The 18,848-nt window shown below is 40.1% G+C and overlaps 2 protein-coding genes across 2 annotated transcripts; one reads left to right on the top strand and one right to left on the bottom strand.

Annotated features, from left to right (window-relative positions):
* Positions 1 to 1,755: 1,755 nt before the first annotated feature.
* LOC149482886 (uncharacterized) lies at positions 1,756 to 7,554 on the bottom strand. Its single transcript, XM_089703603.1, has one exon. It carries the CDS (start codon positions 7,552 to 7,554, stop codon positions 1,756 to 1,758), a length of 5,799 nt encoding a protein of 1,932 aa, XP_089559729.1.
* Positions 7,555 to 12,892: 5,338 nt separating this feature from the next.
* LOC149482885 (uncharacterized) lies at positions 12,893 to 14,838 on the top strand. The gene is made up of 2 exons (XM_089703686.1): positions 12,893 to 14,249; positions 14,629 to 14,838. Exons 1-2 carry the CDS (start codon positions 13,919 to 13,921, stop codon positions 14,688 to 14,690), a joined length of 393 nt encoding a protein of 130 aa, XP_089559812.1. The 5' UTR covers positions 12,893 to 13,918; the 3' UTR covers positions 14,691 to 14,838.
* The last annotated feature ends 4,010 nt before the right edge of the window (positions 14,839 to 18,848 follow it).

Genomic DNA, 18,848 nt, shown 5'->3' with positions numbered 1-18,848 from the left:
GGAATCCTTAGAAGATATCCGATATGAACGATTCGTAAAGTTATCAATAAAAAGTAAATTTAATCGACGAAATTTCATGGTTGGAAACTAAAAATACAGACAATGAAACAGAAAATTTCAGCGACGATAATGAAGAAGCCACCATTAACCAGCCCGGGCCATCAAAAAGAATAAAAAAAGATTGCTGCACAATTTTTAAACAAAATTAAAATTATATGATTTCTGTAAATATTATTATTTCCGTCGCTTGTAACTTTTTACCTTTAAGACTTACAGAATAATCATGTATGAAAAAAATGTAGGTAATTTTGTCTTCTTTGAACCCCTCATAGACACTTTTGTGATTTAGTAAACAATTGAGAAGTTATTTAAAATATACCTAATTTTAGCACCTTTAATTCAAGATGGCGGCTAGCGCCTGGGTCCGTCAAGGTCGAAAACTTGGATTTTAATTAACCTTTCATACCTAAACAATATTGTTTCAAAACATTTTCTACGCCACCTTTTGTAGAGCAGAGGCTTTTACATTTCCCCACAGACTGGACTATAATGGTAATTTTTATATAAATCTTAGAACATTGGAGACTTTTGTAGTGGCATTTATTCCCTTAATTGCCAAATTATAATAAAGTCTACGTAAAAAGGAAATGAAGAGCATTTACATTTTCTTAGGACATTAATTTTATCAAATTATTTTATCTAATTAGACGTTAGTTCTAAAGGAAAATTGGCGACTGATTCCTGTTAATGTCGGCTGAAGGCCCTCTTTTAGTGGACTGTAGTGGTGTGGGGGTTTGTAAATAATACAAACAATTATTTCTTCATACGTAGAGGGCCAGGGTGCCGAGCCGGAGCGGAGTTATTCTTCTTGCTTTTCTGAAGCGCGGGTGGAACTGGAATGCCGTGACGCAACCGGTTTTGCGTCCATATTTATACTTTACGCGTTATCCCCTCCACTCCGGCTAGCCACGCCCCTTACCTCACTCTTTATTTCTCAATCCTTTATTTTTACATTGTTTTACAGTTTTATTGTTTTTATTACAATCATTATAACATATTATTCTAATATTACATCTATAACATACTCCGCCAGCGCCCCGTTTAGACTGCGCGCACAATTCTTTACAAATTTTCTTTTATACTACCCCGTCCCCCGCTTCAGGTGTATAAATATACTGCGGGGACGGCGTGTGCGCTCAGTCGCGGACGTGACGCTGTCGCATGACGAAATACACAATTAAATCCTAATATCACACTTTAAACAATTAAAATATTCATAAAACATAAAGAAAGACATAAACATTCACTAATTCACATAATACACGAAAGACATAAATATTCACTAATATCATAAAACATTTTCAATCTACAATTAAACATCTACAATTAAACATCTACAATATTAAAACAAAATATAAACATTTACTATTCTACTAAACATTTTTAACACAATAATAACCTTTCAGGCATAAGCCTTCATAAATCTTTATGCAATAGTGAACACAAATGACTTTACGTACGAACTGTTCCTTATACTTTACTATACAGATAATCCTTCAGGCATAAGCCTTCAGGATTTTATACTGAACACTTATTTTACTCTACTAGACTAGTTAGATAGTTTGCTTTACAAAACATAAACTTTTCAATATAACTAGAACGAATACGTATTAATTTTCATACTAATTATTTTATAAGCCTTCAGGCGTAAGCCTTCAGGATTCTAAACGTTATATTTACAATAAATTAGGTACTTTACGGTTTGTCGTGCACATTTCTCCCGCCGTCGCACTCTGCGATTTGAACTGGTAGCACGACGATCTTCTTGGTGGGCCGCCGGAGGATTCTGCCGCCGCTGGTCTCCACGTCGACCACTCGTACCTCGCCGTCCTTGCCGGGATACGTAGCGACGACTCGTCCTCGGGGCCACGTGTTCCTTGGTTGATTGGAGTCGCACACGATGACCAGGTCGCCGATCTTGGGGGCCGCGCCGCTTGCGTGGGGCTCCCGCCGCTGTTGGAGTACGGGCAGGTACTCTCGCACCCAGCGTCGCCAGAAGGTGTCGGCGAGCTGCTGCGCGCGCTTCCAGTGTGTGCGCGCTGTTGTTTGGTCTTCCTCGATGGTGCAGGGTGGCGGCACGTAGCAGTTGGAGCCCAGCAGGATCATATTCGGTGTGATGGCGGGCGGCACGTCGGGTGTCACGGCCACATGAGTGAGTGGGCGTGAGTTTACGGTGGCTTCTACTTCGGCGAGGAGTGTGGCGAGCGTCTCGTCACTCGGGCGCTGCTCGTGAAGCGTGTGGCGTAGGGCTTCTTTCACGGTGCGTACCATGCGCTCCCACGCGCCGGCCATGAATGGGGCGGCCGGCGGAAGGAAGCGCCAGCTGATGCGGCGCGCTGCTGCTTCTTCTTCAAGTGCGGCCCACGCGTCCGTGAGCTCTCTGTTGGCCGCGCGGAAGCACGTTGCGTTGTCACTCCATATCTCGGCCGGGCAGCCGCGCCGCGCTATGAAGCGGCGCAGTGCGTTGATTGCTGAATCGGTGCTGAGTGACACGACGACCTCCAGATGTATGGCACGCGATGTTAAGCACGTGAAGAGGGCCACGTAGCGCTTCTCTCGATGGCGGCCGACGGTTACCTCTTGCGGGCCGAAGTAGTCGAGTCCGGTGAATGTGAATGGGCGCGCGTGATGCGCGAGGCGTGCGGCGGGCAGGTTGCCGGTCGATGGGCGCGCGGGCTTCGCGCGCAGCAGGCGGCAGCGCGGGCAGCTCTTTAACACCTCCTTTGTCGCGGGTCGTATTCTTGTTATCCACAGTCTTTGTCTTAGTTCGTTTACTACAATTTCGACGCCGCCGTGATGCAGTTTTTCATGTACGTGTTGTATATAGAGCTGCGTATACTTGTGTTTTCCGTCGAGCACTGTCGGGTTTGCGGCCTCTGCCTCGATCGCGCTGGCTTCATTCACTCTTCCTCGTAGTTTCAGTATTCCGTTTTTGTCTAAGGCGACACTTAATCCCGCTAGCGGACCTTGATATTTTTCAGTGAGCGGGTGTCCTCGCTGTAGTGTCGCTATCTCTTTCCCGTACGTTGCTTGTTGTGCTAGTTTCACAAGTACGTTTTCCGCGGCGCGTAGGTGGCGCGCACTCAATATTCTATATTTTCTTTCTTCATTGTTCGGACGCGAGACGATTTTTTCATTGTTCTTTTTCACATTTCTTTTCCACGTCGCGTCTTTTTCTTCGTTTTTTCTTGTACGTTTTCGACGTGTTGCATTGACGAGTTGTTTGGGGCGACGACAGAGTTCGATGAATTGCAGTACGCGGGCCGTTGTGCGCACTAGCCGTGTCCATTGTGAGAAGCGCTCGATGTCGATGAATGCGGGGGCGGGGTCCGACGTGTTCAGCGCGCCGCATTTTTCTTTCTCTTCGCCCGTGTCGATGATGATGTTTTCTCTCTTTTCAACCGGCCAGTCGCATTCTTCATAGCGGAGGAAGTCTGGACCGGTGAACCAACGGTGTTGCGGGTCGAAGTCTGCGGGGGTGTTGCGTGTAGCGTCGTCCGCCGTATTGTGCGCCGTAGGGACCCAGCGCCATTCATCCTTTTTCGTGAGGTCTTCTATTTCGGCTAGCCGGTGCGCCACGAATGTTTTATATGTACGTGGCTCGCTGCGTATCCATGCAAGTGCTGTTCTTGAGTCGCTCCAATACACTTTTCTTTTGAAGGCGAAGTCGTGACCCTCCTCGACTGTTCGTGTGAGGCGTGCTCCGAGCAGGGCGGCTTGCAGCTCTAGACGTGGGATCGATATCGGTTTCGTGGGCGTGACCCTGCTTTTCGCGGCGGCGATCGCGATGTTTATCGATCCGTCGGCGCGCGTCGCTCTTATGTACACGACTGCTGCGTATGCTTCTTCGCTGGCGTCCACGAATGTGTGTATCTCTCTCTCAGCCGCGGGTTCGTAGTCATAGCAGCGTGGGATGCGGAGCGCGTCGAGATGCTGAATATTCGCCACCCAGTTTTCCCAGCGATGTTGTAGCGCGCCGGGGATGGGGTCGTCCCAGCCGGTGTTGTACTTCCACGTATCTTGCATTATTCTTTTCGCCGGTGTGAGGATGGGCGCGATGAGGCCGAGTGGGTCGAAGACCGACATGATGAGACTGAGGGCTTCTCTCTTCGTAGGTGTTCGCTTATTTTCGATTATTTCCTGTGGTACACGTTTTGTGTTTACGCGAAAACCGATGTAGTCTTGCTTCACATGCCAGAGTAGTCCCAATGTTCGCTCTGTCTCGCTCCCGCCGATCTCGACGGTGGTCGCCCCGGTGTTCGTAAAACTTCTTATCGCGTTTTCATTGTTCGATGCCCACCCACGCAGCTCGAAGCCGGCGTATCGATGTATGCGATCGACGTGCGCCGTTATCTCTCTTGCTTCATCTTCGGACGCGTAGCTATGTATATAGTCGTCCATATAATGGTTCTCTTGAATCGCGCGTGCGGCTGCCGGACTCTCGTTCGCGTGTTCTTGCGCGTTTCTATTCTTGATGTAGAGTGCGGTGCACGGTGATGAAGAGGCGCCGAAGATGAGCGATGTCATACGATATTCATCGGGCGGCCCGTCGTCGCGTCGGTCGCCACGCCAGAGGAAGCGTAGCGCGTCACGGTCTTCTTCAATGATTTTTATCTGCATGAACATTTCCTTGATGTCGGCGGACACGGCGATTGGATGTTGACGGAACTTCATGATGACGGCAGGCAGAGATTGTAGCAGGTCGGGCCCGGGCAGCAGCATGTCGTTGAGAGAGCGGCCGTGTGACTTAGCGGCCGCGTCGTGCACCAGACGAATCTTCGCTTTGTCCGGGTTAATCACTGGAAAGTGCGGGAGGTACCACACTCTCCCGCCGGTGGGCGGAGTCTGCGCCCTCTCTGCGTAGCCGGACGAGAGTAGATTTTCTATTCTTTCTTCATATTGTTTTTTCAGCTCTCCGTCTTTGTCCAATTTCTTTTCTAATGTCTTCAATCTTTTCAATGTGTCGCCGTAGTTGTTCGGTGTATCTGCGGACTCGTCTCTCCATAGGAGTCCGGTTTCATATCGGCCGGACGGCAGGCGTTGACTTTTCTTTTCCAATATGTTGAGTGCCTGCTGCTCCGGGTCGCTGCGCTGTCTTTTGGGTTCGATGCCGATGGATTCTAATTCGAAGTATTTCTTCATCATATTTTCGAGTGTGTCAGGTGACTTCTCCGCTTCCGAGAGATGAGAACAGAACAAAACTGGGTGCTTGTTCGAGGAGCGGCAGCCGTGCAGGACCCATCCTAATAATGTCTTCGAAGCGACGGGCTGATTCCTCTTGCCGTGCCGTAGTTTTCGCGTTATAATGAGCTCCCAGTTGTCTTGCCCTATCAGCAGCTTCGGTGTCGCATTTTCATACAGTAGGTCCTCTTGCAGGTCGTGCAGATGGTTGCAGCGGGCGATGTCACTCTCGCGGATGGACTGCGTGAATGCGTGGAGCTGGTGCACGGTGCGGGCGTTGTCTAATGCGTATTCTTTTTCTTCATGTCGTCCTCGTACTCGTGCCTTCACTCTCTTGCTGTATTCGTGCTCATTCTCGTGCCCATTCACGCCTTGAATTGTGATGGACTCGCGTGGCCCGTCGAGACCCAGCTGCTCTGCAAGCGCCGTTTCAATGATGGTCACCGTGCTTCCTTCGTCGAGCAGCGCGTACGTGTCGCATTTTCCTTTCGGTCCCATGATGGTGATGGGAGCGATCTTCAGATACGCGCGGCGGCGCGTAGGTTGCTCCGACGTGGCGCTGTTGATGTTAATCGCTGATACTAGGACTTTCTCTTCACTGGCTTGCGGTTGCGCTGTCTCTTCAATTTTCTTTTCCGCTGTCTTGGTATGGTGGAGCATCTTGTGGTGCTTCATGGTGCACCCGTTGAGGCCGCAAGGACGAGCGCGGCATGTTGCTCGTTGATGTTTGCTTCGAAGACAGCGGAAGCACACTCGATATTTCTTCGCTATTTCCCATCGTGTATTTACGTCGCTGTTCGTAAATTGTCGACACTCGACGAGTTTGTGCTCTCGCTCGCACATCGGGCATCTTGTTTCTCGCTCGCTCGCGTCGTTCGTTGCGTAGGCTCGCTCCGTCCTTTTCCTTGTTTCTGTATCTAATGGAGCGTAGCTGGAGCACTTGTCTGCTTCTTTATTCAGGAATTCTGCGAGCTTTTTCAGTAGCGGTGTCTTGTCGCATTCGTCGGCAGCGAAGTCGTACCATTTATTCTTCATGATCGGCGTCAGCTTTTCCAGTACCTGCCGCAGCATTTCCGGGCTGTGCAGGTATTCTTGTTTTCTTAAAACTTCGACGGTGGCGACGATATTCGCTATTTTATTTGCGAATATGCAGATGTCCCGCGGGTTGTCCGTTACTCGCGGCAGCGACTTGATTTTTTCCATTTCGCCCAGAACCAGCGCGTCTGGGCGGCCGAACCTCCTCTGCAGGGCTTCAATGATTTTCTCGGGTCCGGTGTGCGATATGAGTAGGGCGGTGACGGCTTCTAGGGCTGCTCCTTTCAGCGCCTTTCTCAATCGTGCGACGTTTTCCCCGTCGGTGAATCCTTCTTCAGTTTCTTCATACGATGCCTTGAATGATAGCCACTCGTGACTGGAGCCGGTGAACGTTGGTAGTTCACCGCCGTATCTTATTGTTTTCCTTTGGCTTCTTGCGACTTCATTGAAGGCGGTTACAATTGCCGCAACTTCTGGTGACCGCGTGGGCGGGTATTTCTCCGGTTCCCGTGGCCCGTCGTCCTGTTCCTGGCGGGCCCCCCATCCTCGATCTTCCTTGTTGTCGGCGTTCTTCGCTGTGTAGCGTGGCGGTGAGAGCTGGCGAGTCGGGTTGGCGGCGGGTGGCAGTGGCTGGCTTAAATGTTGCTCCAACCACGACTCGACCCGTCGTTCCGGTTCGTAGTCCTCTTCTTCCTCTTCCGTTGTTGATTCTTCTTCAGCGCGTATTCTTTCCAGCCGCGCCTTTTCCAGTTCTGCTGCGGCCTTCGCTTGTTCCAGCTTCAGTTCGGCTAGGCGCTCTTTCACCTCCAACTCCGCGAGGAGTCTCTTGCGGGAGGCTACGGAGCGCCGCGACCGCACCTCTGATGCCTGGCGGAGCGTCTTCGAGCGGCGTGCTGGCGACCCGGCGGCGACGTTCGATGGCGCCGCGAGAGCGGCGTTTGTATTCAGGTGTACGTTGCTCGTCGGCGCCGCGGAGGCGGCGGTCGTCGGCGCGTCGGTGTTGTCGGCTGGCGCCGCGAAAGCGGCGTTTGTGTATCCCACGACGGGTGACGGTGCTGGCTGCAACTTGTCGACGGGCACGGTGCTCGGCGTAGCTGGCGTCGAGCTGCTCTTCTCCTCTGTCCTCGTCGTTCTCGTCGCGGTCGTGCAGGTCTCCGATGTCCCCGTAGTGTAGCTCGTTTCTCCCGACGTATTCGTAGACGACGTTCCTGTGGCGGTGGCGGTCGCTTCTGATGCTGATGGTGTTGTTCCTCTTCCGCTCCGGCTTCTCGTGTTCATTTTTCTTCTTATCCGGCTCGAAGCTGACCAATGTTAATGTCGGCTGAAGGCCCTCTTTTAGTGGACTGTAGTGGTGTGGGGGTTTGTAAATAATACAAACAATTATTTCTTCATACGTAGAGGGCCAGGGTGCCGAGCCGGAGCGGAGTTATTCTTCTTGCTTTTCTGAAGCGCGGGTGGAACTGGAATGCCGTGACGCAACCGGTTTTGCGTCCATATTTATACTTTACGCGTTATCCCCTCCACTCCGGCTAGCCACGCCCCTTACCTCACTCTTTATTTCTCAATCCTTTATTTTTACATTGTTTTACAGTTTTATTGTTTTTATTACAATCATTATAACATATTATTCTAATATTACATCTATAACATACTCCGCCAGCGCCCCGTTTAGACTGCGCGCACAATTCTTTACAAATTTTCTTTTATACTACCCCGTCCCCCGCTTCAGGTGTATAAATATACTGCGGGGACGGCGTGTGCGCTCAGTCGCGGACGTGACGCTGTCGCATGACGAAATACACAATTAAATCCTAATATCACACTTTAAACAATTAAAATATTCATAAAACATAAAGAAAGACATAAACATTCACTAATTCACATAATACACGAAAGACATAAATATTCACTAATATCATAAAACATTTTCAATCTACAATTAAACATCTACAATTAAACATCTACAATATTAAAACAAAATATAAACATTTACTATTCTACTAAACATTTTTAACACAATAATAACCTTTCAGGCATAAGCCTTCATAAATCTTTATGCAATAGTGAACACAAATGACTTTACGTACGAACTGTTCCTTATACTTTACTATACAGATAATCCTTCAGGCATAAGCCTTCAGGATTTTATACTGAACACTTATTTTACTCTACTAGACTAGTTAGATAGTTTGCTTTACAAAACATAAACTTTTCAATATAACTAGAACGAATACGTATTAATTTTCATACTAATTATTTTATAAGCCTTCAGGCGTAAGCCTTCAGGATTCTAAACGTTATATTTACAATAAATTAGGTACTTTACGGTTTGTCGTGCACAATTCCTAAAGCCTATGTTAATTTATATTTCAACAATATTATTTTTGAAAATATGTTTATATAAAATACAAAATGTATGAAATACTTCAGGCCTTTTATTTATGCATACGTAATCAATTTGTTGACATTTATCAACAAATTGATTACGTAAACAGATTACATACAATTATTTAAAAGTGCTTAGAGATACAAATGGATATCCATTTGTATCTCAGTATTGCTACATTACAGTATTGCTGACGTTTACACCTGTTAAAAAAAAATATATATTTTTTTTTAACAGGTGTAAACGTCAGCAATACTGTCTCTATAGTTGTTAGATAGGTGAAAATACGACCCTTTTAGTAGTGTTAGCTTATACATGAGATAAAAGGGTAATTTGAATAAACGTAATACGGCCTATATAAACATTATCCTTCCTTCGAAAAAGGTATTCGTTAAGTCAATGTTTGTGGGAAACACATAAAGTTGTTAATGTTTTATTGTATAGAAATGCCTCAGTCATACGTCATTTTTTTGTTTGCTAAAACCTAGTTTATAAATGAAAATGTTTTTTTATTATAACATACTGAATGTGTTTTCACTTTTAGCTAAACAAAAACAAAACTGGGAAGATTATTTCATTTTAAATAAATGTAGAGTAGCCATGTTTTCCTTTTACTGCTATTAACAATTTTTTGAAAAGTAATATCTACCTATAAGTATATTTACGAACCCTTTTATTTATAACACATGAATTATTGAGCAATTTATATAATCCGTAAATAAACATAATATTATGATAAACATAAGACCAGATCAGGTTTTATATTTTGATTTTTCTAACACAAGATAGTTAAGCTTTGCGGGAGCGATTTGACTTTTTTTAAAAAAGAAATAAAATAAAATTAAAATTAAACTTATTTAATTACTTAACTTTAACAAGTGGACGATTTGGAGTCACAAATGTTAATGCCCAGAATTACATACATGGTACCATCGATACAATATTGCGAAACAAATGTTTTTCAATAACTGCAATGCTTATGCTAAATTGCAAGAACTCTCCGGTGGTCTTGCTGAGGCCAGCGGAAGGCTATTGCTCAACCACAGAGGGTTGGGGTGGATGCGTAACTAGATACCAAAAACTGTTTACACCTGGCAACATTAGCCATTTTTTTAACTGAATCTGGATTTAAAACTAAGATTTGTTTTATCTAGCATTAATATTACAGCTTGAATGTAGATACCAAACCCGAGAACAAAGGATCCAATAAGGTCTTTATGAATCTCAAACGGATTGAATCGAGTCCATTAAATCAGAGTCGACAGATTGTAATAATGATAGGTTTGAATACGATGGAGTTCCAGTGATAAACGTTTTATAATTCAGTAAGTGTTGTTATATTATTCATCGATGTAGAATTATTTATACAAGAAGTTGATAATAGTTTTAATGTTTCATTAGGAGTAACAATGGAGATAATTAATTTATAGTCAACTGCTCTTTTGGTTGTATCAACATCACTATTTTAACTTTCTACTTTGAACCGCAAGGGACTGGCACATGCTTGGTAAACCTTTGTTTTCCGGTGAGTACAGTCTAGTATTCAATTAGTATTCAATTGTAGAGTGAACAGGTACCTCCTAGGTACAGAGTTTTAATGATATAAATGATGAATTCGAAAGTTAAATATTATGTAATAGAAACCATCTTGAAACCATCGCTATTAACAATTTACGTAACGTGAAACTATAAAAAAATAATCTAAAAATTTTTCAAAGGTAATTTTAATGAATTATGCCTATACATAACAGAATCTGTAGAGGTTAAAATAATTTGGAAAATCCAAAAGAGCACGCCTCATAATTTTTTTTTAATAATTATTTATTAATTATTATTTTTGTTTATTTAATAACAATTAAACCACATCGAATCAGACCCTGAAAAATGAAAGGGTTCTATTCCTGAGCATACTCAAGCCTAAGAGAAAAAAAAAAGACTCGATTAGTAAAGTATTTCGGTCGCTATCGTGTTAACAAGAAAATCCTCCGCACATACAGACACACGGACGTCCAAGACAGAACTTTTTTAAACTGTTTTTTAACTAGTTTAAATAACAAAAATGACATCAAAAATATCATGAATGTTAAAAATAGTGTTTTTTCTTAATATGCGTGTGTATGTATTATCTTACAAGTGCAATATATGATACATAAAGACATTTTAAGTTTGAAAAATCAGATGTTTTGCGCGAAGTGACAGTAGTACCCACCTCAACGCTTCGCTTATGAGGCGTGCTTCGCTTATGACAATTTCTGAACGTTGATAGCCCGATAGGAGTTATAATTACGATCAAAGAGATTAGAATTATAATCTTACGAAAGCGAGAAATAAACGTGGGTTATACACGTGTGGAACTTATCAGTTTTCACTGATAATAATAAATTCAAGAAAACATCAATAACGTGGGTGTAAACTGTATAGGTATTATAATGTTATAATATTTATTACTAGCTGCACTCCGCGGTTTCACCCGCATTGCTCCGCTCCTGTTGGTCTTAGCGTGATGATAAATTATACCCTATAGCCTTCCTCGATAAATATGGCTATCTAACACCGAAAGAATTTTTGAAATCGGAAAAGTAGTTCCTGACATTAGCGCGCTCAAACAAATAAACAAACTCTTCAGCTTTATAATATTAGTATACCTAGATGTTAATAAAGTTTTACCAGCGTCGGGAAGACCTTATGTGAGATTGTTCCTAACAAAATAACAATAAAATTATTATACCAAATAACTGTTTAACAAATAAGTGGTAGATTAATTAGCTATCGCCCGCGGCTGTGCCTGCATTGTTCAGAACTTAACAAATTATATATACTTACTAAAAGCTTCCTCGAGATGCAGTCTATCTATTGAAATAAACCGCATTAAAATCGGTTCTCTAGTTTTAATTATACAAATTTATATAGGGAAAATAGCACACACGGACAGATTTTCTGTTATATTTATATAGTTTTGTGTTTTGCAATAGTTTTAGTAAATTAATATTTTGTACTAGATTTCCGCCCGCGGAAAGGAATTTCAAAGGAAAACCCGCATAGTTCCCGTTCCCGCGGGATTTCCGGGATAAAAACTACCCTATGTGTTAATCCAAGTTAGCTTCTATATGTGTGCTAAATTTCATTGTAATCAGTAGTATTTTCCTGACGTATAGAAATTTTCCTGGCGTATGGAAATTTTCCGGACTTAGAAAAATTTTCCTAACCTAACCTAACCTAACCTATCCTTTTCCACCTGAAATTTTTCCTGACGTATATAAATTTTCCTGGCTTATATAAATTTTCCTGACGTATAGAAATTTTCCTGGCGTATGGAAATTTTCCGGACTTAGAAAAATTTTCCTAACCTAACCTAACCTAATCTAACCTATCCTTTTCCGCCTTATAGACATTTTTCCTGACGTATAGAAATTTTCCTGGCTTATATAAATTTTCCTGACGTATAGAAATTTTCCTGGCGTATGGAAATTTTCCGGACTTGGAAAAATTTTCCTAACCTAACCTAACCTAACCTAACCTAACCTAACCTATCCTTTTCCACCTTATAGAAATTTTTCCTGACGTATAGAAATTTTCCTGGCTTATATAAATTTTCCTGACGTATAGAAATTTTCCTGGCGTATGGAAATTTTCCGGACTTAGAAAAATTTTCCTAACCTAACCTAACCTAACCTAACCTAACCTAACCTAACCTAACCTAACCTAACCTAACCTAACCTAACCTAACCTAACCTAACCTAACCTAACCTAACCTAACCTAACCTAACCTAACCTAACCTAACCTATCCTTTTCCACCTGAATTTTTTCCTGACGTATAGAAATTTTCCTGGCGTATGGAAATTTTCCGGACTTAGAAAAATTTTCCTGACTTATACGAATTTTCCTCATCTGTATAAATTTTCCCGACATATAGAAATTTTCCTGGCGTATAGAAATTTTCCTGGCGTATGGAAAGTTTCCGGACTTAGAAAAATTTTCCTGACTTATACGAATTTTCCTCATCTGTATAAATTTTCCCAACGTATAGAAATTTTCCTGGCGTATGGAAATTTTCCGGACTTAGAAAAATTTTCCTAACCTAAACTAACCTAACCTAACCTAACCTAACCTAACCTAACCTAACCTAACCTATCCTTTTCCACCTTATAGAAATTTTTCCTGACGTATATAAATTTTCCTGGCTTATATAAATTTTCCTGACGTATAGAAATTTTCCTCTTCGGTGACGGCTGTCAAACTGTCAACACGTAGTAATTCTCTCTCTGCTTTGAATAACGAATTCTCAAGTAATATAAAGTATTAACAACTAGATTCGACACAAAAGTTATTTTCGGCGGCAAGTCTACATATTTAGTGAAAAACAAGTGCAAAGAAGATCACAATATAAACAAGCGAAAAACAAAACACATCAAGGTCAGTGAAGGTCAACATCTACCACAAACAACAGACAACCAGCCGGACCAAGCAAGTTAAGCTCCATCCACACGATCTCGACTCGACATTGGTAGGCCATGGAGAATTTGCAAATTTTTCTCGATCAAATGAAAATCGAAATGGAAAAACAGACTGACAACATCATTTCACAAATGGAAAATAAACTCCTACCAATCACATCAGAAATCGCCCAATTAAAATTAGAAAACAATAAATTAAAAGAAGACATTGCCATCATCGAAAACTATAAGAGAAAAAATAATATTATAATCTATGGATTGCATGAAATTGAAAAATCATCGTCAGACTTACTTGAAAAAATTACGTTAAAAATTAGAGAAGATCTGCATGTGCAACTAGAACAAAGGGACATCAATTACATACATAGAATTGGAAAGAAAGACGAAAACAAAAGTAAAGTAAGGCCAATATTACTATCGCTCGTAAACTCATGGAAAAAGAACGAAATAATGTCCAAGAAGAAAAATCTAAAAGACTTATACTTATCGGAAGACTATTCCAAAGACGTACTAGCGAAGAGGAAAGAATTACTAAACCAGTTAAAAGAAGAAAGAAAAAAAGGGAAATTTGCCTATATAAAAAACAACAAACTCATCGTAAAAGAAGGGAATCCAAATATGGAAAAGCGGAAAAGGGAGGAATCTGCATCTCCTACATTACCCAAACAACCCAGCAAACAGCAAATAATTAAATCAAATCGAATCAACGCGTTCGACGTGTTGAGAACGAGAAGCAGCTCACTATCATCACACCCAGCAACTACTCCAATGAACAAATAGGACAATGCCATCAGCCACCGTATGAACAATCAAAGTAAGTCAAAAACAATAACTACAAAACCTACATTCCCCAATCCGACTGGTCATCGTGGGGAATTAGACCACCACCCTCCATCTCAAGTCAAACACAATAATCAACACAATAACCAACAGAGTCTTAAACACAAAGCAAATATAAAAGTAGGCACTTTCAATGTGCGATCCCTTTCATCTCCAGAAAGATTTTTGGAACTTACCCATGCACTTGAAACTATCAATTGTGACATTTTGGGACTTGCAGAAGTAAGACGACTCGGATGCAGCATAGAAGAACATGATGACTACATTTTCTGCTACATCGGTCAAACTAAAGGTATGTTTGGTGTGGGATTCTTAATAAGAAAAACATTAAAAGATAAAATAATCAATTTCACTGGTATTTCTGAAAGAATTGCATTATTGCAATTGAAATTTGGAAAATTAGATATGTCAATAATACAGGTATATGCACCAACAGAAAAAGCGAGCGAATCAGATTTGCAGAAATTCTATACTGATCTTAAAAAGGCACACTCACTCGCTGATGATAGAGTGCTGGTGCTTGGTGACTTTAATGCCAAAATAGGTAAACCAACAGACAAAGAAAGTCTCATTATGGGCAAGTATGGTATTGGTAATAGAAATGAAAGAGGAGAAAGGCTAATAGAATATGCTTATGAATACAAATTGTCTATAATCAACACATATTTCAGGAAAAAACCCAACAGAAAATGGACATGGCGGTCACCTGATTTTAACACCAAAAATGAAATAGACTTTATATTAACAAATACCCCAAGATTGATAACAAACTTTGAGATAATAAACAAAATAAAATTCCCATCTGACCATAGACTCCTGCGAGTGACAGTAACTTTGAGTATCTCACAAAAAAACCGGAAACACTTCAAAACAGTACCTAAGACCCCTCAAACAGATGAAGAAATAAATAATTACATTCAATGCCTACAAAGTAACATTAACAATTGCCTAGAAGGAATTACAAATGCACAAACTTATTACAATATATTAGAGGAAGCCATAATATACAGTTCATTAAAAACAAATAATACCATTAAGAAGAAAAAACAAAATATATTCAGTGACACAACCATTTCATTAATAAACAAGAGAACAGAATTAATAAATACAAAGAATAAGGACAAAGCTATGAGGAGGCAACTGAGCAAGCTATACAAGGACACTCACAAATCAATTAGAAATGACTACAGATCATACAGAAAGAAAATAATAACCTACAATCTCAATAAATTTAGAAGCACAAAGCGAGCATTCAAGGAAATAAATAAAAACAAAACATGGATTCAGAAGCTAGAAAACAAATCTAAAGTAACAAGAACAAGGCAAGAAGTATTAGATCATGCAACATCATTCTATGCAGAATTGTACAAAAATAAGGAAGGACACAGCAGCGTCTCGGAACAATATCCTAGCATCTATGAGAACTATGCTACAGCTCCAAAAATAGATGAAAGAGAAGTGTACGAGCAAATAACAAAGCTTAAATCTGATAGAAGCCCGGGATCTGATGGGATATCAAACGAGGCCCTAAAACTAGGCGCTCCGATCTTAATCCCTCATCTAACTAAACTGTTCAACCTTGTACTTGATACAGAAACTGTTCCAATACAATGGTGCACATCGGATATTATTCTATTGTATAAAAAGGGAAATCCATTAGACATCGGGAACTATAGACCCATCAGTTTACTAGCTAATATATACAAAACCTTCGCATCAATTGTTCTCAAACGAATAACAAATAAAATTGATAACGCACAACCAATTGAGCAAGCAGGCTTTCGCTCAGGCTTCAGTACTATGGACCATATACAGACATTGGAAAATGTCATGGAAAAATATAGAGAGTTTAATAGACCCTTATATTTGGCATTTATTGATTATAGCAAAGCCTTTGATAGTATAAGCCACAAATCAATTTGGAACGCTTTAAGTAACCTAAAAATTGATCAAAAATATATCAAAATATTAATGAATATCTACAATAATAGTACAAGCAAGATTAAACTGAAATCAAGAGGTAAACAAATTAAAATAGAAAGAGGGGTTAGACAGGGTGACCCGCTATCACCAAAACTATTTATTGCCGTTTTAGACATAATATTCAGGAACATAAATTGGGAAAACAAAGGAATAAAAATAAACAATAACTATCTTACACACCTGAGATTTGCAGATGACATAGTTTTAATATCAGAAAATCCAAATGAACTAGAAGAAATGATAAACAGTTTGAACTTTGAAAGCCTCAAGGTCGGATTAGAAATGAACTCAAAGAAAACTAAAATAATGTCCAACAGCTCCAACATTCCTATTTGTGTAAGAAATAATACTATTGAATATGTTGACAAGTATATCTACTTGGGCAAACAGTTATCATTCAATAAACTAAATAATGAAGATGAAATATCCAGAAGAATAAGCATAGCATGGCGCAAATTTTGGTCCCTTAAAGAAATTTTAAAAGGAAACTACTCTTTAAAACTCAAGAAAATTGTATTTGATACCTGCGTGTTGCCTTGTCTACTATATGGCTGCCAAACATGGGTGTTCACGAACAAAGTAAAACAAAGGATTAGATCAACACAAAGCAGCATGGAGAGAAGCATGCTAAACCTAAGGAAAATATATAAAATTAAAAACACATCAATCCGAGGAAAAACAAATTTAACTGACGCTCTCACACAGGCACTGAAACTCAAGTGGCAATGGGCTGGACACATAAGTCGTTATACTGACGGACGTTGGACATCAGAAACATCATTGTGGAAAGGACCAGAAGGATTGAGGAATGTAGGTAGACCAATCAGACGGTGGTCTGATGACATTGTCGATATAGCTGGGAAGGACTGGGTTTCCTGCAGTATGGACCGGCACAAGTGGAGGAAGATGGAGGAGGCCTTCACCCAATGTGGGATCCAACACAACAACTAATATGTAGTAATTGATAATAAATTTAACATCTACTTACTAACACAAATTGTAAAACTGTCTTAAATTAATATGTAATTAATTGTAATATGTAATAAATGTATTACTAACAAAAATTGTAAAAATTGTAAAACTGTTGTGTGGAAATAAAAGGCTTTTTTATTTTTTTTATTTTTTTTATAGAAATTTTCCTGGCGTATGGAAATTTTCCGGACTTAGAAAAATTTTCCTAACCTAACCTAACCTAACCTAACCTAACCTCACCTAACCTAACCTATCCTTTTCCACCTTATAGAAATTTTTCCTGACGTATAGAAATTTTCCTGGCTTATATAAATTTTCCTGACGTTTAGAAATTTTCCTGGCGTATGGAAATTTTCTGGACTTAGAAAAATTTTCCTAACCTTACCTAACCTAACCTAACCTAACCTAACCTAACCTAACCTAACCTATCCTATTCCACCTTATAGAAATTTTTCCTGACGTATACAAAATTTTCCTGGCTTATATAAATTTTCCTGACGTATAGAAATTTTCCTGGCGTATGGAAATTTTCCGGACTTAGAAAAATTTTCCTAACCTAACCTAACCTAACCTATCCTTTTCCACCTGAAATTTTTCCTGACGTATAGAAATTTTCCTGGCTTATATAAATTTTCCTGACGTTTAGAAATTTTCCTGGCGTATGGAAATTTTCTAGACTTAGAAAAATTTTCCTAACCTTACCTAACCTAACCTAACCTAACCTAACCTAACCTAACCTAACCTAACCTAACCTAACCTATCCTATTCCACCTTATAGAAATTTTTCCTGACGTATACAAAATTTTCCTGGCTTATATAAATTTTCCTGAAGTATAGAAATTTTCCTGGCGTATGGAAATTTTCCGGACTTAGAAAAATTTTCCTAACCTAACCTAACCTAACCTATCCTTTTCCACCTGAAATTTTTCCCGACGTATATAAATTTTCCTGGCTTATATAAATTTTCCTGACGTATAGAAATTTTCCTGGCGTATGGAAATTTTCCGGACTTAGAAAAATTTTCCTAACCTAACCTAACCTAACCTAACCTATCCTTTTCCACCTGAAATTTCCTGACTTATACGAATTTTCCTCAGCTGTATAAATTTTCCCGACGTATAGAAATTTTCCTGGCGTATGGAAATTTTCCGGAATTTTTTTTTATGTTTAAGAACATAAGTCGATAATACGTAACATGATACATGAGAAATTGCAAAAATAATTTTATTTATAAATACATTGGATTGGGGAAACATCAAAGATCTTGCACAAAATCTTAATACGATTTTTATAATGATAACAGGATAAATATTACATATTTCAGGATAATATTATTATAGCGAGTTTTAATATCCGTTCATGAGATTATTATTTATACCTATATGATACTGAGGGAAGAGAGATGTTGCCATACTTAGATACCTACATATAATATTATATTATTATCTAAACGCCAACTTGAAAGAAATAAATATCAAGATTGATATATTTTACAAATTAAACAATGTTTATGTTTTCTATTATGTTGACAGTGACAGTATCACACGTTGTAACTGTAACTCAAATAATTAATAATATTTTTTTAGGGATCGAGAATCACTTTATTAATACCCAAAACATGTAGTTTTAGTAGTACTATGTTATCAGTAGTGAATAAATGTGACCCTATAACATAATATTTTTAATGGAGGTTTTTTATTAACGTAACCACAGACATGTATTAAGACATGTCTTGATACATGTCTGTGAACGTAACCTTTCTTATAACAACTCGTGAAACCTCGTATACTCAAACAAAAACAAAAATTTCTCTCGCTCTATTAAAATGTAATGCAACTATAATTGTTATAACGAAGATTCTGGAAAATGTTTTATTCGCATTTATTTAAGGTTTGCAATGCAGAGTACATTGCAATATTTCATACACTTGATTACT

This window comes from Colias philodice, chromosome 14 (genome assembly GCF_061535455.1).
Source record: "Colias philodice isolate Cphi_HAF_F1 chromosome 14, ilColPhil1 Martin Lab GWU primary, whole genome shotgun sequence".
Lineage (NCBI taxonomy): Eukaryota > Metazoa > Arthropoda > Insecta > Lepidoptera > Pieridae > Colias > Colias philodice.
The sequence above is the reverse complement of the archived record's forward strand: the minus strand, read 5'-3'. Positions and strand labels throughout refer to the sequence as shown.